Source organism: Ambystoma mexicanum, chromosome 8, assembly GCF_040938575.1.
Source record: "Ambystoma mexicanum isolate Mex_15411 chromosome 8, UKY_AmexF1_1, whole genome shotgun sequence".
In the NCBI taxonomy this organism is placed as follows: domain Eukaryota; kingdom Metazoa; phylum Chordata; class Amphibia; order Caudata; family Ambystomatidae; genus Ambystoma; species Ambystoma mexicanum.
Window position 1 is genome coordinate 524418537 of NC_090929.1, and position 25592 is coordinate 524444128.

The 25592-nt window shown below is 44.2% G+C and overlaps 1 protein-coding gene across 1 annotated transcript in view; it reads right to left on the reverse strand.

Moving 5' to 3' along the window:
* TTC34 (tetratricopeptide repeat domain 34) overlaps nt 1-25592 on the reverse strand; it is a 680889-nt gene that overhangs the window by 199286 nt on the left and 456011 nt on the right. Inside the window, exon 7 of the mRNA XM_069610218.1 lies at nt 6888-7102. Coding sequence (XP_069466319.1) covers nt 6888-7102 — 215 coding nt within the window. The remainder of the gene's footprint in view (nt 1-6887; nt 7103-25592) is intronic.

The following is a 25592-nucleotide window of genomic DNA, read 5'->3' on the forward strand; positions in this document are numbered from 1 at the left end:
TGACGAAATTACAAAATTAAACATGAAAACAAGAAGGCACATTTCATGAGGCTACATTTAACCTGAATGAATAGACAACTGGTGAGATTTCATTAACGAAATGTCAGTCTTTGAGGTATTGAAGCAAAGACAATGAACACCCAACCACCAGCGCTCTTACAAAATACAAGACAAAGCGTAATCATTTTATAAATATACAACAAAAACACTCGTAATATTACTGAATATTGAATATTACAATGAGCAAAATATCATGAAAAATGTATGTAGCTACAAACATCTAGTTAATATGTGGGGCTAAATACCAGCCTATCTTACTAGCGCTTAGACTAAAAAACGAAATATAAAAATAGGAAGCGGACTATGGAGGGAAATAGGAAGAACTTAATCAAGGATTCCTGGGACTTTCCAGCACATGCGCACAAGCATTCCAATGATTCCTGATGCTTCCATGTTCCTACTGTGCACCTACGTTTGAGCAGAAACATCCAAACCAATAACTAGATCCTCTCCGCTTACGAAGGCGCCATACCAGTCAAGTATTGCTCAGATCCTCAAGATGTCTTCATATCGAAAGTACTGCCTTGTCTTCAAACACCCAAATCATAATCAATTCTCGTATGTCCCACAAATGGCTCGTAGTTCACGTATTCAATCATGTATTCATATGGGGATGGCAGGGCATGAACAATGAACTCCATGTTCTAATGTAAGTAGATTTTAATACACAGAAGCTTCCTGGTTAGACCACACGGCAGGGAAAAACCACGGAGAGGGCTGATTCTTTACTAATGGGATGAAGCCATTAGCTTCTGAAATGATAAAGCAGTAGAGGAGGAGCCTAATGGGGCACATGTGAGTGACTCTAAAAAGGAACTCCAGAGTTATCTGCAAAATACAAACCTCATCACCGACATGGCCCTGTAGATTTGAAAAGAAGTTCTCCTGCAACAAACTCTCAGACTTACATTGGACACACAACGTATCTACCAATGACCCAACCTAGCAGCTTTCCTGAGACATATAGAGCTATGGATGACAAGAAACCACCTCCTTCTGAACCCTGGAAAAACAGAAATCATGGTGTTCGGCAACGTAGCTCTACTCCCGTAACCACCCCGTGGCCCCACTCCCTTTGCACTCCCCCGCCGATCTCCAACAAAGTAAAAAACCTTGGCTGCACAATGGATTCGGACCTAACCCTATCCCACCAGATCAATAATGTATCCCAATCCTTTCACTACCACCTCAGACACCTGAGACGCATCTTATCTCCTTAACCATGGAGGATATCCCTTATGTCTCATACCCCAAATTATTAGCTGCTATTATTTCCATTGTCATTTCCAGACTAGACTATGCAAGCTCCATTTATCTGGGTGCACCAGCCTACCAACTTAACAAACTCCAAAGAGCACAAAACGCTGCTGCCAGACTCCTTCTTGCACTTGGATAAAGGGAACACATCTCATCTGCTCTCTGCACCCTTCACTGGCTCCCTATTGGTCGAAGGACCACTTTCAAAACCCTACGCATCACCCTCCGAGCAGTACAGAAGACTGGTCCGGCATACCTACAAGAAAAGATTATGCCCAACCTCCCAAAACGCATCCTAAGATCCAGCACGGCCCTCCTACTAGTACCTCAAAATAACAATCTGCCGGACTCAGAAGCTGGACAATAATGACCACATTACGGAAATAGGATCAGTCATGACTCGAAAGTCAACCGTAGCGACCGACAGGCTCTAGGACATGCAGCTGCTGACTCTGAGCATCCTTGCCCGACTACATAGGCCACTATTATTCGTATACTTCGCCCTGACATGCTCATCTCATCCAGACCTGACATACCCAAGCTCTAAGACCATAAAATGATTGTCTGTATATATCATCCTGGGGGCCATACCTCCGCAGCACCATAACTAAGCCTAATCACTATCTTTGCATAAAGAAGCACAGCACCCGCACCCCCCCCAGGAGATAAAATCCTTCATCTTTCTGCAGTCTCCACATTGCCGCACTCCAAAGCTCAATCTGCACCCAAATCCGACGGGATCTGCTCTTACCAAATTTCCCACCGCTGATACTAATCCGCAAACCACCATCACATACCGGAAGCACACCCACAGAGCCTCTACTGAAGAACCTAAACCCTATGGTTCAAACATAGCCTTATCATGTCACCCTCACCTAGTATACAACCGCAGTACATGCTCAAGTCAGGCAAGCAATAAGGCTACGAACCACCCGCCTGAGGCTGAATACCAAATATGCAGTGCTGCCTCTGCCCAATCTGCTCTCTGGCACCCCTGCCTCGATGAGACCACATTGCTGCTATATGACTTCACATCTATATCCTGAATCATGCCAACAAGTCAACACAGCCACCCGCCATAAACCATGACAAGGGACCCAGAATATGGGCCCTCTGACACCTAAAACAGAGTTACAGATTTCAAGGACCCACCAACTGAGCGAAAATACCGCTCGAACCAGAGAATCTGACTCAAAGATCCTCCACCACAAATGTCCAGCACAGACACAGCGTGCCCATTGGGCTTCGAAAGTAATCAGGATCAGAGGCCTCCTATCAATAAGTATCACTCATCACTCATACCAATATGCTCAGTCTCCACTTTACACCAACAAACAATAGAACACAGCTAACACCTCAATCATTTTCGGCCTACCTGCACACATACCTACACTACTACTCCATGAACACCTCAACAGCCTGATAGAACGCAGCTGTACCCCACAAAAAAATCGGCCTATCTGCACAAATAAATCTCTTACAGATGCCATTAGCCGACAGAATGCAGGATGTATACGATCTGCCTGCAAAGGTTTTGTTCGCGGGCAGAGTGCCCGCAGTAAAACTGCTCGGGCCCCCGTTTTGACCGTCCATTAAAAACAGGGGGCTGAGAAATGTTTGTTCCCCACCTCCATGGTTAAGGGATGCGAGGGGCACCCCTGCAATCCCGGAGGCCGCAGATACTTGAGCATGAGGAGCGGGGGATACCCCCATAACCCTCAATCCTCATGTTCAAGCAACATGGTCAAAAATAAAATCGGTCAAAAGAAAGACCTATAATTAGACCATCTTCCTTGCTGCTCACATTCGACTGATGGCTCACAACCACTGAACCGTACCTTGTGTTAGAATGAGGGTACCGACGCGCCATCCACCCAGGCTGCACACATAAAGAGTGCACCCAAGCATTATAGACTACACCAACTCTCTCCACTGATCTGAACTACGGTCCCCAAGGGTGTTCAACCCACAAGCACTTTGAGATCATACAAATGGTACATAAGGCGCTATACAAATGCACAATAACAATATCAATATCAAGAAGTGTCCCTTGTATTCCATACAGGTTAATGATGGACTACTCGGGTGGGTGACTTCTTTAAGTTACTTCGGTGTAACAATCACAAAGGGCCTAAATTGGTCTGCAGGTGTTGCACACCAAGATACAAGAATGACTAGGCTGAATGGTGCCATTGTTAACTATGTGAGAACAATTGATGGAATTCCTGTGAATTGTGCAATTAGGATTTACAAGGCAAAATCAGTTGCAACTAGAACCTCTGGGGCACCTGTTTGGGGTCACTGTGACCCTGTTCTGTTACAAATTAAGGAAACTGAGTTGCTTCGCACAATAATGAGCTTACCCCAGAGCTTCCCGGCCTTACCACTTCACATAAAATGAATCCTTAGATATATTTCAGAATTGACAGCTCTTAGTCCACTCTTACACTCGGCCCGATTATAGGAGAGCAAGAATCTAAAATGGACTCAACAGTTTCTTCGAGACATGGTATCCTCAGACATCTGCTCAAGCTCTTTCTCGCTGGTCTACAACAAAAAGGAATTGTTCAAATTTGATTTCCCTTCACTTGATACATTTTTAGAGGCAGGTGTCAAAGTAAAACATGGAGAGACACGGTATCAATTTCTAACGGCCAGGGGCGGTGAGGAATGTTATCTTTCTTATTCAGGACACCTGCCACGTAATTAATATTTCGAAGGCCGGCTAAGCTAAATCATAGAGCACTTTTCATGAAATTAAAAACAAACACATTCCCTTTAGTCAAGTACAATAGGAGGTGGAACACCAGACCTGGGAGAAACTGTAAATGCTGCTGCAATGTTTCGAATGATGATTTTTTTTATTCTGTCCACTTTAGAAGGATGTATTTATTTCTGCTTGATAGAAACACAGGAATTAAACGGGTAGAGTTGGCCTTGAGTTTCATGTTAGCACCAGCAGACCCACACTCAGCAAATTAAATCTATCACTACATCTAACACATACTTTATTTAAGGGACAAACTCCTAACAACTGTCAGATGCTGCCCCAGAATAGGAGGGGTCACTATGCCCTGCATGTTGTATGCTGACGATCTTGTGTTACTCAATCATACATATAGTTGTGTGAAGCAGATGTTTGAGAACTGGGTGAAATATGCAGTCTTAAACAAACTGGTCATTAATATGGACAAAACAAAGGCCATGGCAATAACTCAAGAAATGTCAACCAGCCGATGTTCTCTTCAAGTCTGGGCAATTTGGCCTATGTGGACAAATATCCTTACCTAGGGCTTCTGATGAGTGCAAGGCAAGACTATGCACACACAATTGAAGCCAAACAAAATAAGGCATTCCGCCAAATACATCTAATAGCCAAATTTGCGAACCAGTTGGCTGGATGCACTATTGAGGGTATTCCCATGCTTTATACGCAAAGTTATTGCCCTGCTATGGCCTGGGCGCCATAGCTTGGAGAGACATATGCTGGCTAGACAAGTTGGAGGCACAATTTTGGTGAAAGGTTTTAAGGGGCTCTTCATCGACCCCTGTAGAATATTTTAGACTTGAGCTGGAGTTATTATCATTGAAAGCTCTGCTATGGAAACGACAGGGTGTCTTGCATTTAAAGGCAAACTCTAACCCAAAATGTACACTACTGAAGATTGGTGCTGGAGATGGGTGTCGAAACATTGATTATAGTAGTATGAGATTCCATCAGGAGTTAGACAAACTATAAAAACAACATAAATTAGCACCAGGATTTTGCGAGGGGCACACTCTTGGTCATCCTAAAATCCTTATCCATCAAAAAAACTGAACACTGGGATTGGGCCAATGATTACAATCGGTTATCAGAAATGAGAACATATGAATATATTGCAAAAGTGTCACATAGGTTTATGGATACTCAGGTTTATTTAAAACAGTGCCCCAACCCGGCCGTGCGCAGCCTAAGATTTAGGCTGCGGACAAACCAGATGGTCTTCAAGGGGGCATATACCAAAATCCCCCTGGAACAAAGCATATGCCGGGTTTGTGGGCTACCAGGGAAAATTGAGATGCCTAGACCTGTCCTAACGGAATGTAAATTATTGGGTCCAAACTACATGTCCCAGCTGCCATTTTGGATATACTGCCTGAACAGTGAATCTGAACAGCTGCATTTAGACTTCTATTGGGTCTGTTGTCAGTTTGTGAAAACCTTAAAGCGATTAGAAACCCCCTGTGATTAATATAATCAGATACATGACACCAACTATTCCAGCATTGCCTTGTAGCCTTTGTTAGTGACAAATAGATTCAACATCAGTATGCCTCCTTCACTTGTAATAATCGAGAGTCAATGTTTATGAGTTACGTATGCCAAAGATCAACTTTTAGATTGCAGTGTTTTAATGCGTTGATAATGATTTCAGTAGGGCTGTTTCTATGATCCAAAATACAGAATTTAAAACAAAAATGGTATATTGACACCTTGTAACTGTGATTGTTGTTATAAAGAAATTGTGATTGTTTTTAAATTTTTATAAGATAGTTGACTTTATTTCCCAGCATTTTAGGGTTTCTTGGAGTATTTATTGAATTGTTAGATTGTGCCTTATTGGTTCAAGCTGCAGCCTAAAGCTGTAAAAGTGGTGAAAGGTGGAAATTCTAACATTTTTATTTTAAAATTCATAAATCATAAATTTGTAAAATTGTAAATTTAAAATGTGTAAACACTGCAAAAAAAAATGTGTAAAGCGTCTTTAAGAATCAAACAATAAAATCAAATAAAATTAATTAAGGGACAACATATCAACCACTACCATTTTAAAAATACACAGTATGTACCTGCTTTTAGGCAGAAAATATAGTTTATTTTTAATTCATGCACATTCATGTATTAATTCTTGGAAACATTTTACTGTGCACGTGATGATTTTAATGTATGTATATTTGTGCTTTGTGCTTTTTATGGAATTCGATTCACTTTCTGAAATAAAGATACAGTAACAGTATATGGGCCTCATTACGACCCTGGCGCTAAGGGTTTAACGGCGCCGTAAAAGGCTGTGGCACCGTTAACCCCTTAGCGCCTAATTACGAGGTCCCTTTGCGGCTCCCGACCTTAACGGCTGGTCTGGACCAGCTGTTAAAGTAGGGACCCGCAAACGGACCTTGAAGGTAATTACGGCACTGCAATTTGCGGCACCATAATTACCGCCTTCCCATTCCCATTGAGCCCTATGGGGCAAAAAGGGGAATGGGGAAGGGCCAATGGTGCATGGGGAATTACTGCCCCGCCAACCTTGGTATGGGGTGGTAATTCCCCATTGCACCATGGTGGACTCGTTACAATACCGGCAGCAACCATGGTGCTAATAGAGCCATTGGTTACCCCCGGTGTTGTAATGAGGGCCGATGTATTTTTATGGGCAACTCCATTTTCCGCAATGGCATAGTTTCACTGCTCTTATTTTCTTTGCAAGCCGGGTGCGTTTGGCAGTGAGAGTGGTTATAATAATTTCTTTATGCTCCTTTGGAGCCCCTTGCTGAAACAACAAGCAGTTCAACAAGTTATTTATTACCTGAGACAAACTTTGCCGCTGCTTTGTGTCCAAAAGCTTCACTAGAAATTCAACCTCTTTCGGGTCTTTCCTGGTAAGGGCGCACAAGTCTTGAGCCGCGACAGCCACGTTGCGTCGTTTCATGTGAAGCACACCATAGCGGGCTGTCACTGCTTCACTGGTGACGCTGCGGTCTACGGACTGCTGCAGATGTGTGAGGGCTTCATCACACCTATCTACACAGAAAGGCAACAGCAATGAGTGGAATGTCACTACACAACAAGTTACTCACAACAGCAAAGATCAGAGCATCACTGTGAACATGGATTTTCTTCTAAAATCTAATGGGTTTCTTGCTATTATATGATCAAATATGTGTCTAAAAATGAACATACTCTTAACACGTTATCGTACTTATATATGATTAATTAACAGACAGCAAATAGGAAGTTCTGAAAACAATCCTTTGTTTGGCTGATGCATTATTTTTTAAAGATTTCAGTAGAACACGTCTCATTTGTTCTGGCAGTTCTAACACAACGGATGCAGAGTGTTCCTCTATAAGAACGTCATGTAAACAATGTGGCTACGTTGCATTTATCAAACTGTCAAAAAAGAACTATGGCCGTAACATGCAACGTTAATGTGCACTGGGTGAAAGGTCTTCCTTAGTGTTGGCTACTGGTTGGTGCTTTAGCACCACCTACAAGCTGAAACTGTTGTATTGGAGTACAGGAAGGAGGGAAAAGGGGGCTCGAGGAAGCTAACACAGCTGTAGTGTTGTTTAGTAATTTATCCAGCCATTGATTGCCCATGGCCATGCTAATCACTATTGGCATTCCTACCAACTCCCTGCCCCTTTCCTTATAACACACACAGTCCTGGAATCTCTTTGAACTAACTCTATCATGCCATAACTCACACTGTGTGCTGTAAAGAGCCTGTCAGTCTGATTTCTGAGACGGGTCCTGAGGGTAATGGCTGCATTGCAGCAGTAAATGACCTTCCAAACAGGTCTTAACCTGGTGTAACTTGAGCCACTTGATTCATAAGTAAAATGTGTGTCCATGCATATGTTCCTTGCATTGAAGTCCTGTTAAAAGCAAGCTTTAGCAAAACCAACTGTTTTGGCTTTTGCATATGTGCATAGGTATTAGACAGGGATTCGCCAAGCACTGTCATCATGTGCCTGGGGAACTCATACCATTTTCCGGCTATTGCTGTCTCATGAGGAAGAAGTACCATTCTGGCAAATGCCGATACCGTGCATCTACAAAGGGCAAAACTGTTGGCTTTGCCAATAACATTTTTTGTGGGGATTGCCTCAATGACAAGGAGAGAGAAATGCACATTGCTTAATATGCACTTATTTGTATTTATAACGAAATGGTGTTGTTTATTTTAAACAACTACCAAGAAAGGATAGCATACTTTTGTTCTGACAGGCAAGGGGAAAGTGATGTTTCACCATGTCATGTCAGTAAACCTGTTTATGAAGCACACATATCACCCTTAAATGGGTGTCTTGCCACTGGCTTGAAAGTGACAGAGACATAAGGTTTGTTTTGCTCACAAAGCACTACTGGACCCATTTAGTGATTTGGAGTGGTTAAACAACACAGGTGCAATTTCCAGAGAATTAGGGAGGCAAGTGACCTACCAGTGAGTGTCTGCCTCTTGAAGTGAGTGGACTAGACATGTGCCATCAGGTGACAATTGGGAAGAGAATGCCTGCAATCCATGGGGGTAGTTTGAAAGGGAGGCAAGCTTGCCTGACCATGCTGGAAGGGAGCAACAGAGATTCACAAAGGTGAGTGAACCACCAGTCAATGTCTGCAGCTTAAAGTGATTGGATAAGACAAATATCATTGCATGATACCTGGAGGAAGGAGCAGGACGATTTGGAAATCCTTACTTGCAGCTTGTGAGAGAGGCACACTCAACTGATTTTGCTCAGAGGGAGGAGTAGTGACTCAAGGAGGTGCGTAACACATCAGTCAACATCGGTCTCTTGAAGTCTGTGGACACGACAAATGCCTTTGGGTGACATCTGGTTGGAGGACCAAGAGGAGGCAGGAATTCCAAAGAACAGCTTTTGGGAGAAGATGGCTTACCTGATCTTGATTGGATAGAGCAGCAGATATTAGGGGAGGTTGGTGAGCCAGTGTCTGTCACTTGAAGTGAATGGATGAGACACGTGCAAGCAGGTGACATGTAGGAGGAGGACTAGAAGGAACATGGAGACCCAGAGGGCAGGTTTTGGGGGAGGCAGAGGTGTCTTCCTAATCTGAAAGAGAGCAGAAGGCATTCGGGGATGGGGTGCCACACACCAATTAGTGTCTGTCTCTTGAAGTGAGTGAACAAAACATGTGCCATTGGTTGACACCAGGGAGGAGAAGTAGGATGAGCTGAGAAACCTTGAAAGAAGCTAGTGCAGTGGGCAAACACATCTGATTTTGCTGGGAGGGAGCAGCAGATATTTGTGGAGGCAGGTAACCCACCACTAAGTGTCCTTCTCTTGACATGAGTGGATGAGACACTTGCAATGGGGTGACATCCCAGAGATGGCTCAAAGTTTGGAGACCCTCAGGTCAGCTTGCGGGAGAGGCATGCTCCCTCGGTTTTGCTAGGAGGGAGAAGCATATATTTGGGGACACCAGTCAATGTCCATCTCTTGAAGTGAATGGACAAGACATATGCCATCATTTGTCACATGAGAGGAGGACCATGAAGAGCCAGGAATACCAGAGGACAGCAAAGGGGTGAGGCACATTCAGCTGATTTTGCTCACAGAGATCTGCAGAGATTCATGGAGGCAGGCAACATCATTAAAACTTCTATAGAGGGTCATGAGATTACCTATAGTGAAATATGTGCTAACAAGAACCTCAGTCACAAATATAACCTCCTGAAGTAATGATGTAAGGCACAAGATAAAAAAAAAATAAAAAACATACCTGAATCCCCAGCGAGGGATGATGGCAGCCTCTCAGCTGTGTGAGGCTCGGAGCAGGGATAGCCCCGCCTCGAGCCTCCTCATTGGCTGAGGAGCTGCCATGCCCCCCGCTGGGAACAATGCCCTGGAATCCCGGCTGAGGGATTCCCGGCTGGGTAACGACCCAGCGAGAGCCATTCAGAATGTTTATTACATTCTGGTTGACTTTCGTCAGGTACTAATCCAACTTAACAACCTCTTTAGCACTGCCTATAATGTTATCATGGTTTTGCATATCGAATATGATAAAGAATTTTCCGCAGATGCAAACACCATGGCAGCACGCAATTCAGGAATTGCGTGCCGCCAATGATATCTGCCTTAATGCCAGTAAAACTGAGATCCTCCTCAATGGGACACCTGCTCCCTCTTTTCCTCTCTCTCTTTGCCCGCATACTCTTGGACCTGTTCCTGCTCCTTCCTGTGAGGCTAAGAACCTTGGTGTCATCTTCGACTCCATCCTCTCCTTCTCTCCTCACATCTCTGAGGTCTCTAAGAAGTCAAACTATCAGCTGCACCTCATCAGAAGTATTCTTCCTTTTCTCACTTTCCGCCTGAAGCTCACTGTCTCCAGAGCTCTGTTCCTCACTAGGCTGGACTATTGCAACATCCTCTTTCTAAATGTTCCTGCCTCTACTCTTCAACCTTTACAACATAGTCAGAACAGGACTCTGAGACTTGTCCTTGGCCTCAAGCCCAAGGATAGTATCTCACCAGCTCTGAAATCTCTTCACATGGCTGCAAGGATCAACCTCAAGACCCTCTGCATGTCCACAAGGCTTTCTGGGGCCTGGGACCACTCTACCTCCAACTTTTTCTTCCAAAAGATCTTCCTTCTCAAGCTCTCTGCTCATCCACCTCCAACTCTCTGAGGGTCAGACACTTCTCCAAGCAGAGTGTTGGGGGCAGATCTATCTCCTCGGCTGGGGCCTCCGTCTAGAACAGCCTCCCTGCCTTTCTCAAACTGCAGCAGAACCACCTCTGGTTCCGGAAGCAACTCAGGAACTTCCTTATTGCTTCCATGTTCTCTGCTGATGCACCTGAATACTCTGCACACTGGTCACCTTGTCACCCTCTGAACTCAGGCCCAGGCTTCTGCATGTCCAGTTGCCCTCACACTGCCTCTGTGCTCCCCAGCACTTAAGGGTCTGTATCTGCAACCCTACTGTCCCTTCTCTCTGCACTTATGAGCCACCCGCTGGCTGCACTGGTGAGTTAACTGCACTTCCCCCTTCCGCTTCCCCCGTTATTTTGTCCTCCCTTTGTTTCACCCTCCTTGTCGTGTCTAGAAACACTTATGTACAGGCATGCTATAAATTCCACAATATATCATATCAAATAGGGAGCTCAGATATTCAATTCGGATTTAAAAAGATCACCAGGGATCTTGTCGGGCCCTAGGGCTTTGTTCACTTTTTGAGCCTCTATTTCCTCGATTATCTCCTTGAGTGTGAATACCAGGGGATTGGAAGTTAATGATTCAAGAAACTGGGCATTAATATCCAGGGGTGGAAATACTCTTGTCTCATTCTAGAGCTCACTAAAGTAACTATGACAAATGTGTTCAGGAATATTCCCCTGGATGCTTCTATCTGCATCTTGGTTATGTGCCACCATCAATTTCCAAAATTTGATCAAACCTGTATTATGGAGGCCTTCAATTATATGATCCCAGATTAATTCAGCATATTCCCTTTTCTTCTCGATTAAAATATTTTTATATGTGAGCCTTACTTGGCTCAGTTAACTTTTTCCTATATTGTGCACATTTTCTGCCCAGCTTATCAGCAGTTTTTTGGCCTCCCTACATTCATTATTGAACCACAGGGTATTTATGGTTAAATCCCTAACCAGCATGAGGAGTTTGGTGACCAATGCTCTTATCTTATTACCAATCACCTGCAAATATTCCAAAATATGTAGTGACATGTGATTTTGGGCCATTTCTTACATAAAAGAAACATTATTGATGAAAAGAAAAAGCAAAGACATTTTCAAAATGGAATAATACTATCAAGGAATAACTAATACAAAATGTAGAATAAAAGCTATAAAATTGTGCAAATGTTGAGCAGTTTGTGCTTAGAGGTTACCATGGTCCCTGCGTACTGGAAGTACCATCCGGTTTACTGTTTCTTTAGCTCAGATATTCAATTTGGATTTAAAAAGATCACAAGGGATCTTGTCGGGCGCTTGGGCTTTGTTGAATTTTGGAGCTAGTTTAGCCTCCATGATCTCCTTGAGTGTGAATTCCAGGGGATTGGAAGTTAAAGATTGAAGACATCGGGCATTAATATCCGGGGCGTGAAAAACTCTTGTCTCATAGTAGAGCTCATTAAAGTAACTATGCCAAATGTTCTCAGAAAGATTACCCTGGATGGTTCTTTACGATGGATGGCTCCAAGCATATTATCCCAGATTTGTTCAGCATGCTCCCTTTTCTTCTTGTTTAAAACATTTTTATATGTGAGCCTTACTTGCCTCAGTTCACCTCTTCCTATTTTGTTCCCTTTATTCTGCACAGCTTATCAGCAGTTTTTTGGCCTGCCTACATTCATTATCTAACCAGATTTTATGGTTAAATCCACCAATGCTCTAATCGTATTACTAATCAACTGAAAAGATTCCACAATATTGGAATCCAGTGGATTTATATTGCCTAGTATGATCTGAAGGGGTTTCTTCAGCTCCCTATACTATTTCGGCAATATGATATCGACCTCTACGTTTTCCCATTTCAGGGATCCTCTTGCATGCCCCTCTATGATGATGCCAGTAATGGGTAAATTAGTATCAGGTGCGGACTGCAATAAAACCCCCATTTTTAATGTTGCTGAAAGAGGGCGAAGATCACTTTCCTCAAAATCCTTGAGGATGGTCCATGCTTGGAGATTAAACATGATATATTCAATATGACTAGATCTTTTACCTGCTACAAAGGTACCCTAATGTTTATAATGAGCCACAAGTGTGTAACAAGCATGTAACATCTAGGGCAGAACTATGCTGCCTTTTTGGGTATGATTCAAAATCTGGGTTATCCCACACAAGATCCTCATCCTCTGATAGTTAGGTGCAGGGGTTCAAATTGCAGGTTAAGGTCACCTGCAGCAATTATAGTAAGGCTGATACCATGGTTCATGATCCAGTTGTTAATATGTTTTTCTATAAGTAGGATGATTTTAATCGCCTCACCTTCGTCTGCCTATTATACACGTTAAATAATAGTAGTGGGGTTCCACCCTCCAGTTCAATATAGAACACTTGTAGATTATTGCTCCCACTATCTACCATTGTGGTTTTATCAAATATTGGGTCAATATTTCTGATCAGCAGTGGCTGTGTACACTGGGGATGCCAAAATTGTACATGGTCAATTGAAGACATCATGCAAATCATGATCCACATCCGAGTCAGAAGTCACTTTGGGGTACATGTGCCAGTGCAAAAGAAATGCACTTGTATCACACCACAACAATATACATACACCAAGATGGACAGGGTCAGAAGGGGAAGTGTCTATCTAGGATCAGGTAAGAACTTCAGATGGAGTACTGGAACATCAGCAAGCAATTAAACATTGCAGCTCTCTATCTACGGATGCCCAATCCAAAGATTGTCAAACAGTAATAATGATGATGTGATGGATGATAATAAAGACAAAGTTCATGTTTGATCAAATTCCACACAGGAGTGAACATTGTATTTGGAAAGCAGTGATGCTGAGGAGGAAGAGATGAATTACACCACAGATGCGGAGGCAGTCATATAAACAGATGCTCACCCCCCCCCCTCCTGCACAGTCCCTGTGTGAAACAGCATTCCTGTTGCAGGTCAGAAAGCACATCACATCATTATGTGGTATTGAGAACAGCACCACTGCCAACACCATCACACTGACCTGAACACAGCTTTGGTGCCAGGCCACTATGAAAGTCAAACTTTTGGCAATCCTTCAACTAGACAAAAACAGCAACCAAATCTGCCCCTGCTGGAAAATGGTGTGTGGAGGGATGCCATAGAAGACCTTGGGTACCAGATTGTGTACTATTCTGACACTGTCTCATGCTCCACTGTTTTTCTGGCATTACTTTGCATTGTCTGCATTCTTCTTCTAGGTTCCTGTTGCATTATGTGCCTTTATTGACATTGTGTTTGCTCTCTAAGGTTCTTGATATTGAGTTGCTATCCACGGTTTGTGGCATCATATTCCAATTGCCTGAATTTCTTCACTTCTAGTCGCCTGCTGACCGTATTGTTTTGCTTTTGGTGCTGTTCTTCATCTGCATTCTCTACTTCTATGTTCCCTGTTCTGCTATGTTCATTGCTGATGGTTCTGTACTGCATCTGATTAGTAGGTATTCTCGTTGTTTTTCGTGCCCACCTCCTTTTGTGTCCACTTCTGTATGTCCCTCCTGTCTACCCCCCCTGCATGACATCCCCCCTCCCCTGCCTGGGCTAGCCTATCACTACCACCCACTTTCCTCCCTGCACCCCTATGGTGCTCTCTGTCTCACCTATCTTTTCTAACTGCTTTACTATTGACTATCTTATCCCTCTCAATAAGTCTGGCAGGATGAAGCTCAAAAGGGACATTCTGGTCTCCAACCCCGGCCTCCCTATCGCTGAGCTTCCTCCAGACATACCCTTACCAACATACTCTTTGTCGTTCCCTCACCAGGCCTATGGATCCCTCATTTGGTCTCTGTTCTTCCTCCATTTACCTCTTCTCCCATTAATGGTGGCATCCAGTGGGAGGCCCTCCTGGCCCCCTTACACTCCTCTAAGACCATCATTAATGTCTACATAAATGACACCGTCTTGGTCCAGGACCCTCAGGGAAATCTCCTCCTCTTTGATAGATGCTTCCCACACCTTATCAACTTCATTTCCTCTCCTGCTATCCCTTCTTACCCCTCTCTAGCTCCTCTGCCACATCCTTCTTCAGCCACCTTTTCAGCACCCCTTGCTGCTTCTCTGGCCACCCTGTTGCATCCCTCCTTGGCCACCCCACTGGCACACTCTTCTCCCTGTCTGGCTACACTGCCTTCTCTTTCTTCCTCCTCTGCCCTTCCTGGGGCACCTCCAACAATTCTGCAGGGTGTACCTCTAGCCTGTACCTATCCATGGAAGTCCTTCAAATGTGGCAACCTGATCCACATCACTACTCTAAACTCTAGTTGAGCTGTCAAACACTCCTCTGACATCTGCTGTCTCCTGGAAGAGCTAGACGTGGAAGTACTCGTTCTCACCAAGACTTGGTTCATGGCCAGCTCTGTCACAAGTTGTGACACTCTCCTTCCTGATGGCTACAAGATCCTCTCTGAACCCAGAACCAACTGCCCCGGTGGGGGTGTAGCCTTGAATTTCCCTCAAAAGAATCCCTGCTTCTATCATTCCTGTGCAGGATGACTCCTCCTTTTAATGTGTGTTCTGCAGGCTCTCTGTCTCTACTGGCCTCTCTCTCACTGTGGCCACTATCTACAAGCCGACTGGCCAGATTGCCCTCTTCCTCTGAGAGTGGGCTGACCTCTCCTCCTCGCTCCTTGCCTCTACCTCTCAACTTCCCCTCCTCGGAGACTTGAACATCCACCTAGATGCTACCAGCCCTTCTTCAGGGTTGTTTCGATTCTCTCTCTCTCTCTCTCTCTCTCTCTCTCTCTCTCTCTCTCTCTCTCTCTCTCTCTCTCTCTCTCTCTCTCTCTCTCTCTCTCTCTCTCTCTCTCTCTCTCTCTCTCTCTCTCTCTCTCTCTCTCTTTCTCTCTCTCTCAATCTCTCTCTCTCTGTTCTTCCCTCTGGCCGGACTCACTCTGCAATGCATGCCCTGGATGTCTGATCTCCTCAGACCTCCCATTCTCTAACCTTCTCACCATTCCTCTCTTTTGGAGTGATCACTTTCTCCTTTCTTTCTCTATCTCTCTCTTTCTTCCCCGTAGGTCAAGCCAACTCCAGCACTGCTACATACCTTCTCGGTCATCCGAACCATGAAACGTGTGTCAGTAGAGGTTTCGCCGTTACTTTCTCTTCACTTCCTGCACCTTTGGCTGACTCACACCCTGACACAGCCCTCTCTAACCTTCATCCCTCTATCTCTAACACTCTGCATGTCCTTGCCCCGGTCATGAGGATCCGCTGGAAGCCCAAATCCAAGTGCAACTCTTGGTAACGATTCCAACCTCACTTCCCTTAAACGCAAGCGTAGGGCAGCGGCGAGGAGGTAGAGGGCATCAGGTGCACCCCCTGACAAAATGGCCTACCGCCTGCTCCAAAGGCAGTACAGACTCTCTGTCCTCTCTAAGAAGAAAGCCTACATATAAGCTTGCATCTCTGTGGTATCTAACAACTCAGCCAAACTTTTCAAAATCTGCAAGGAGCTGGCCAATCCTACTGCAATCTCTACCTCTCATGTTCCCTCCCAGGCCCTCTGCACAGCCTTGCCCTCTCATTTCACCACTAAAACTCAGGACATTCTGTCCACCCTCCTTTCCATTACCTCCTCTTCCTCCTCCTCTACCAGTCCTGGCCCGTCTGAGGCCATCTCTCCTCCTCCTTTCTCCTCCTTTCCCCTGTTCACACCTGATAAAGTTTCTAGACAAGTCCGATCTATAAAAGTCTCATCAAAGCAGGTTCACCCCAGCTCATCCAGAACCATTAAGGACCACATCAACACCCTTGCTCCAGCCTTGGCCGATTTCTGCAATCACTCATTTGGCACTGGAACTTTCACCTCCCCCTTCAGCACTCCCTTAGGCACCCCCTCCTAAAGAAGCCCTCAGCCGATCCTTCCTCTCCGGCTAACTATCAGTCGATCACCATGACTCCTTTCCTGGGCAAACTCTTGTAAAAGTTGCCTATCTCCCAGCTTAATATACACACTGAATCTGTTGGTTGCCTCCATGACCACCAGTCTGGCTTCGGAGCTGCCAGAAGCACAGTAACTGCTCTCCTGAACACCTGTGAAGACTTGCTCTTCAATCTTGACTCTAATCTCCCCTCTTTCCACATTCTCCTTGATCTATACTCTGCTTTTGACACAGTCAACCATGCCATCCTGCTCAATTGCCTCCGTGACAACCTCAGTATTACTGATCGGGCCTGGTTGACTTCCTTTCTCACCGATCGACCCTCTCAGATCCAACTGGGATATTTCCTCTCTTCTATTTCTCTCTCTACGTGTGGTGTTCCCAAAGGGTCTAACTTCTCTACCTGGCTCTTCAACCACTACCTGGCACCTCTTGCCCACTGCATTGCTATTTTCTGCTCCAATTTTCAATGTTATACGGATGACACTCAGCTCTCTTTCAGGATCCCCTTGGCCACCTATGGTTCTTCTCTCATACCAGACTGTCTAGTCACAATTCAGGAAAGGTGTGCCTCTATGATCTATACCTTCATGCCAGTAACACTGAGTTCCTCTTCATTGGGACACCCGCTACCTCCTTTCCTTTCTCTCTCTGGCTGCCAACACTGGGCGCTCTTCCTGCTCCTTCCTGTGAGCCAAAGAACCCTTTCATTCTGTCCTCACATCTCTGACATCTCTAAGAAGTCAAGCTATCAGCTCACTATCTCCAGAGCTCGGATCCTCTCTAGGATGGACTATTTCAACAGCCTCTACTGTTCGACCTTTACAACTTATCCAGAACAGGACTGCAAGACTTGTCCTTGGCCTCAAGCTCAGGGATCGTATCTCTCCACCTCTGAAATCTCTTCACTGGTTCCATGTGGCTGCAAGGAACAAGTTCAAGACCCTCTGCATCTTCCACAAGGCTTTCTGGGGCCTGGTGCCACTCTACCTCCAACTTTCTCTTCCAAGACATTTTCCTTCTTAAGCTCTTTGCTCATCCACCTTCAACTCTCTGAGGGTCAGACGCTTCTCCAAGAAGAGATGTGGGTGCAAATCTATCTCCTCGGCTGGGGCCTCCATCTGCAACAGCCTGCCTGCCTCTGTCAAACTTGAGCAGAACCACCTCCGGTTCCGGAAGCAACTCAAGACCTTCCTTTTCGTTTCTGCTTTCTCTCTTCCTCTCCCCTGCTGATGCACCTGACTGCTCTGTGCACTGGTCACCCTCTGAACCTGGGCCCAGGCTCCTGCATGTCCAGTTGCCCTCACACTGTCTCCGGGCTCCACTTAAGGGTCTGTTTCTGCAACCCAACAGTCCCTTTTCGCTGCACTTATGAGCCACCCGCTGACTGCACTTGTGAGTTAACTGCACTTCCCACTTCCCTACCCCTGGCACTTCTCCCACGTGTACGATCTGAATGACACAAGACCTAGTAAGATTGTTATTTTGTCCTCCCTTTGTTACCCTCTCCATGTCTTGTCACACCTCGAAACACTTTTACAGGTGTGTTATAAATGCCTCGTCATATCATATCATAAAGGCCAAAAAGCTGCAACAGCATCCACAGACATGGAAAGAAGTCAAAACTCCAAGATGAATTCCTCCCCATAAACCAGACAAGTAACATATTTCTGCCACTACACACAATTACACCTTAAAATATAGCTCTGTCAGTACATGGGAAGGTACCAGGTATTACTCCCTTTACTCCAGGGGGGTATAGCAGTGACCAACCATTGCACCAAGGTAGTGTTAAGGAAGCGCTTTAGCATGGGCAAAAAAAATCATGCGTCTTCTGACAGACAGTGCATGGGCCAGGCTCACCCAGTTTTAACCTTCCAAATATATTTCGCTGGCACCTTTGCCAAAAGTCAAACTTTTATTGTTCCCAAAGTGGTGTCAGAATTGTATAGTGAAGATATTGCTACTGAAGACTGAATGGAAGGTACTACAGAGGTGTGTGGGTCAAAATGTGCACTTCACAAAGACACGTGGACCCGTGGACAGAGCGTAGACTACATGGACAACAGAGCACAATGCATGTTCTCTTCTTCTGACAGCTAAGAGGGGACACAGTTTATGCAGAGAGAGCAGCAGGTATATGCTGATTAGCACTGGTCAACTTACTGGATGTACAGATTTCAGGCAGAAGCCACAGGGCAAATGCACAAGGTGAAGGCAAAGCTGCTAAAGCTTCATAGTTTGTATTTGTGCTATGTTGCATAAGACAATGGATCAATGCGATCAGAGAAGAGAGAGCTTTAAGACTGATGACTCTTCAGAACAGATACGTCCTGGATATGATTACAGCAATGGATGGAGGTGTTTGTGCAAAAATCAGAGAATCATGTTGCACATTTACACCTTCTCATGATGACGAGAATGGAACCTTGACAGAGGCCATAGACATGCTGAGGAAACTCCATGGCCAGATGATAGATGAAGTAGAAGACATTGCTGATGACAGCTGGTTTGGATCAATCTTCTCTTGGGTTCCACAATGGATGGCAGACATTTGCAAGTTCCTTGGAGCCCTGATAGTGATGATATTGCTTGGATTCTGTGTGATCAAGATAATAATCTCTCAATGCAAGAAGACAGCAAAGAAAGCCATAGGGATGAAGATTATGATCAATGTTGGAAGAGAGAGCTTTAAGACTGACGACTCTTCAGAACAGATACGTCCTGGATATGATTACAGCAATGGATGGAGGTGTTTGTGCAAAAATCAGAGAATCATGTTGCACATTTACACCTTCTCATGATGAGGAGAATGGAACCTTGACAGAGGCCATAGACATGCTGAGGAAACTCCATGGCCAGATGATAGATGAAGTAGAAGACATTGCTGATGACAGCTGGTTTGGATCAATCTTCTCTTGGGTTCCACAATGGATGGCAGACATTTGCAAGTTCCTTGGAGCCCTGATAGTGATGATATTGCTTGGATTCTGTGTGATCAAGATAATAATCTCTCAATGCAAGAAGACAGCAAAGAAAGCCATAGGGATGAAGATTATGATCGATGTTGAATCGGGATGGAAGCCCAAAGACTTGACCGATGAAGAAATCAGGAACTTTGTGAAGGCTAGCATACATTCACCTGAGGGGACGAAGTTCCTGCATCCAAAGAATCACAAGAAGTATGTGGGAAGATGGATCTTGTTAAGCGGCTTCACTTCAACACTACAGCTAAGTCAATGCCTAGTCTGGGATGCTGAGGGAAACCCTTATTGATATATTTTTAGGTCCAGTTCATGTACTCTGGATGACAACCCTTATATAACACCCCCCTCTTAGAATCCCCCTGACCCCACTGAGCCAAGAAGTAGGTCTGTTTTGCAAATTTAAAAGGTTTATTTGAGAAATATAACAAGATATATCTATCACAATTTTATAATAAATTAATATTGGATAGCACACTTAAAATATGACAGTGATCAACAATGGATAATGTTCTACTGGTAAACTGATTTGGTTACTTAGAAGTAGTATAGAGGATGAGGTAGCTGAAATGCTTTATGGTTTCAAGGAAATGCAAGGTGGAATAAATGCAGTACAGAAAATAAACTGATATGGTTTCACAAGAGATAATATGTTCACTTTTCCCCTGGTGGCAATTCACCCCCCCCATATGCAATGCCAGGATATGGAAGTAATACACACAGTCTTCAGGAATACAATCAAATACAATACGGAATTCAGTTCCCCCCCAGCAAGCTTAGACAACAGGTATGCTTTTTAAAACACGGGCAAGAGTGCTTTGTAATGTGGTGGCAAGGAAGTGAAAAATTCTAAAATTGCTTTTAATTCCCTATAGGAGGTTCAGGGTGAGTGGTAGACACTTTAAATCAGTTCAAGTCAGCCCTAAAAATGGTTCAGGGATGGTTATTAGGTTGCAAACGAATTTTAGCAGTTCAGGCAAAAGCGGCTATCTTTTTACAGATGACGAAATCAGGCCAAATCGCAAATCGCAAATCGCGGTAAATTTTGCGAGTATGTAAATCGCGATTGCGGTAACAGTATAAGGCTTGTTGGAAAGCTTAGATTCTAAGCTTTCAGAGGAAATTTAAATCTTGTTCCTAGGACACACGGTTCCAGAGATACGGACAATTTAATAAAGGTAGATTTTCGGATTTAAAGTAAATCTCAAATGACAGGTGACAGCTTGCAGCTTTAGAATGACAGTTGACAGTTCTCAGTTTTAAAGATGACAGAATTACACGATTCTATGAGGCTGTTCTAATTAGGTTAAAATAGTTTGGATTAGATTATTTTAACTAAGAGATTGGGTTCTGCACAGTTCTGGCGGATACTCACTCCTAATTTTGAAATGAATATGGGCCTCGTCACGGATCTGGACAACACGTCCAGCGGCGGTTCTCTCTGCTCGGTGGGTCAATCAGGCACCAGTTCTGCTCACAGCGATCTGGATCTCTGCTTCTGCTCACAGCGATCTGGGTCTGGTCTCCGGTTCCGGCAAAAGGTCTTGGCAAAGAATTCAAACAGCTCGCCCGGCTGTTGAATAGTTTGGTTAGGTTTGCTGGATTCTGAAGGCCTGCTGAGAATACTTTTGCTTGCAGTGGGCCTTCTAGGTTCAAAGTTCTGTAGTCTATGGGTCCCTGGTTCTGGTCTCTGTCTGGATGTTGATGGATTTGAAGTCTGGAGTCTCCTGGCAAAGCGTCCCGCAAGAAAGTGGAAAGTGAATCTCCCTACCTGTCCCAGCAGTCTCTTTTTATGTGTTTTGGAAGTGGGTGTGTGCGTGGCATAACTGAGCCTGCCCCTCTCTACTTGTCATTGGCCCAATTCTCCCCTCTCCCATGGTTGGGGGAACTGAGTTGTGGGTCAGAGTGATGAGGTAAGTTTATGGTCAGAGGATCCACCCTTGGTCAATTTGCCCACAAATCTATATTTGATTCAAATACATATTTCCCAGATACACAATTTGTTGAAATTACATGTACACATTATATATTCCTTATGGTGCATGCTTGTCCGCCTCTGATCTTCCTGGGGGCTTGTATTTAAAAATGACAACATTTTGCGCCTTTTGGTTGGTTTACCAATATCGGACATTTACCAAAAATTACACAAATGTGCGCAAGGAGTATGGAAATTAATTGATGAAGTGTCAGATTTTTAACATGCAGACATTTGGAGTAAGACCCTATTTTCCGCTAGCAACCCCCCAGAATACACCACAGGGTCCTAACACCTCTTAAAACGTGCACAGACAAATCACAAGAATAATGATATTACTTATATAATTTTGACAAGTCCGTACTATGAGTTATCTATCTTTTTAAAATTATGCCCTGGTCAAAAAGGGGTGTGGCTTCCCACATCACATGGTGGAATAACTGGTTTATCCACTTCCCCCAAGCTCAGCTTGCTAGCAGAGGCACTGCCCCTCCCAGTTTCCCCCTAGAGGAAGTCATTTTACAACTCCCAATATAACATTTGCCTGAGCCCAAGACAGGGCTTTGTTCAACCTCCTGCAGGTGCCCCTCCCCTAATTTAATCATAGAGGTGTCATCTTCTTTTGGTGGGGAAGCAGGAGGCAGCCAGGCCTGGGAATGCAGATTGATCAAGTTTCAACTCCTGTCGGGGTAGTTGTCAGGCAGAATTCAGCTAAATGTCACTTTAGTTCCCAGTTTAAATCAAACTTACAATTTTTACATATACATTAAATAATTACTTCCTTCAAGTCATTTCAGAATATAGTTTTACATTGTATCCACCTCTTAGCAAGTCTTTCATTGGCCTGGTTTCGGTTCATTTGTTCAGTTTTACACAAAAGTCTGGTGGTTTTAAAACGCCGGCTTTCGGATAGTGGTGAGCACCGGTACTGCATCCATTTTTGACATTAAGAAAATGAATTCCCCACAGTTCTGGGTTGCTTTTGGCAATCAGCATTGCCATTCCCAATGGTTTCAGGCTACTGTGTGTGTAGCCCAATGGTGGTTGTAGGCAGTGCCCTCCTGTGCTCACAACATAGGCAAAAATGGGTGGCAGCCTATTCTTCATGTTTTCCCTGTGCACTCTCTGGGGAGTTCAGGCCATCATGATGTTTTCCATGCCAGTATAGCACAGTTGTATGGTAGGGCTTTGATGCATGGGTAAAAACATCCCACAATCTACTGTAGACCAAGTGTACAATGTAGTCTTATGACATGTAACAAAGATGAACATGTGAAAACAGCAGGATGTCTGAAGGGAGTCATAAAGATATGGGTCCCAAAGAAGCTTTTCTTCAGGCAAAGTTGTCTGGATGAATCGCCCAGAGGGGGGGAGTCTAGAGGAGGAGCAAAGTACCCCCACCTCAACTGCCCCGCCCCTTTTACCTGTGTGCTGGAAACCAGAGTATGTGACATATACAGAACAGTTGAATCGACAAAGAGCAGAGTATGGAGTCCAGTACCAGTGAAAGGGCCAGTACCTAAGAGAATCTGGGAGCCAAGCTACCCAATGAGAAAACCATATCTGTATAAAAAGAAATATGATGGCCATTTGAATAAAATCCCTGAAGTAGCAGAGCCAATAAGCGGCAAGTATGAATGGTAGTGTCACTAACCATTACAAGTATATGTTACATGAAGCTGGAGATGACGTACATAAAACAGATGCAGTGACCAGAGAATGCAGATATTCTTTAAGGCATCAAGAAAGTAAAAAGGATAAGTGACATATTTGGCTCAAGGTGAAGAAGTTTATGCCATGGAACCAGATGAAGATTGCAAGTTATTTTACACATGTACAGATGCAAAAGAAATGCAAGCAGCAAAGTAATAGTGAAGCTAGCCTTAAGTTTATAGTGAATAGATTGTGGCAAGCGCCAACATGTGTGTATATATATATATATATATAAATATATATGAATAAGAGAACTATGGATGTTTCCACTAAACGTAGTATAGCAGGTTGGACAGTAGCAAAAAGTCCTAATTTCAGTATGTTGCAGTTAAAAAGCAAGTTGAATTACAAGTTTATTTCAGATGGCGAGGCTGGACGAGCAAAGAAACCAAGGTCTTATCAAGCTGGAGTGAACTAACATTGGCTACAAAGTCGTGCGAAAGAAAAAGACTCCTGTTCTGAAGGCATGAAGACATCAGAGGCTTATTAAAAAATAATATTAAATGCACAAAAAGGCTCGATTCGATGGTCTCCAGTCACATGGAAACATGAAGTTGGAGGAACAAGATGGTCACACATATACACAAAGGCAGACTGTGCTTCTAACTCCTTAATTCAGAGCTAAAAACACTCTCAAGGATGAGCTTTAAAAGTCTAATTGACAGTAGACCACTGAGGTGATGATAGATTGATATGCTAATTGGTGGGAAGCTAAAGTTAAGGCAACCTCACCAGCACCTGTATGGCCAGCCTGCAGGCTGCTAACGTAGATGGAAAAGTACTGAAGGAGGATAGAATGCCAACCAATTGTAGCAAACCTGCGTATGTAGGGGTCCTATAGTGTGTAAACCAATGGGACGTTGTGTATTTAGTGATTTTCATAATGGTCATTTTTAGGGGAGGGCTTAGTTGTCCCACCTGATGTTGAGTAACCAATCACCTAGGTACACTTTTTAGACTAGTATGGATCATATACTTAGATGTGCACTCAGAGCCAATCACCCATGTTTGTACGTTTTTGTAGTTTGCCACGGAAGGATGACGTTAGTACACACTTAGGTTAACGTCATTGATGACGAATATTGCCTATAGTGTTCAGTTCTTTCTTCAATGCATCAAGTAAGAGGATCGAGCGATTGTATGGATGTTCATTATGTTTTCTGTTTTAGAAAGTTGATAATAAAACAGACTTCCTTTTGTCAACTTCCTGAGTCGGCTCTATTATTGATGTATGAGTAAATTCTGCATCCCCGCCCATCTCCAGGGTAATTGCTACTCATCAAAGGGGCTGGACTATCCAGTTCAGGTACATATCATAGACTGAAAAGTGGAGCAAGGTTGTTTCATGATGCAGGTGGTTGAGAAACATATAGCTGTATCAGTGACTGAGAGACCCTGATGAGTTGCCTTTGTAAATATACTATTTGACTGTAGTGTGAGTAATGTTTTCAAATGCTTACATTGCTTCATGATTACACCACTTGTCAAAGTTCTCATGTTCTCCAGCAGTCTGCAGCCACCCACAACAGTTCTCAGGTTCTCGTGCAGCCATCCAGTAAGGTTCTCAGGCTCTTTCACAAGCCATAACAACCACTAAGGTTGTTGGGCTCTTTCATAATATGCAGCCACCCACTAAGGTTCTCAGGCTTTTTTGCAGGGCGTAGCTATCTGCAAAGATGCACAAGTTCCTTTACATGCCACAACCACTAATGCTCTCAGGTTCTCTCAGAAGGGACAACTACCCACTAAAGTTCTCAGACACTTTCATATGTGCAGCTACCCGATAATGCTCTTGGGATCTCTCACAGAGCACAACCACCAGCCAAAGTTATTAAGCACACCCAAGTATATTTTCCTAAAGTTCTTTTGCTCCCCTACAGACCGCTTCCACACTCATAACTGAGTCTACCAGCAATGCCAGTTCATCTCCTATTTCTGCCTCATCCCTTCCCTTCTGCACAACAACCTACAGGCAGGAAGGGTGCTTGAGCTCCACATACCTTCTCTGGTTGTATAGCTACTTGGTTAAGCTCCCTAAGCAATTGGACTGCCTGTAATAAAGGCAGTATCTCTCCATGCTTCGTTATGTAGTCAGTCAGTCAGTCATGTATGCTAGTGGGTCCTGCTCAAAGATGGATGCTGCCAGTGACACACAGTTTCAACCACTATTTTGTTCACTGCCAATAACAGGGGGCTGCCGCTGGCTCCTGTTGGCAGTGCCACTGGTAGTTATTGGCACATGGGAGGGTGCAGGGG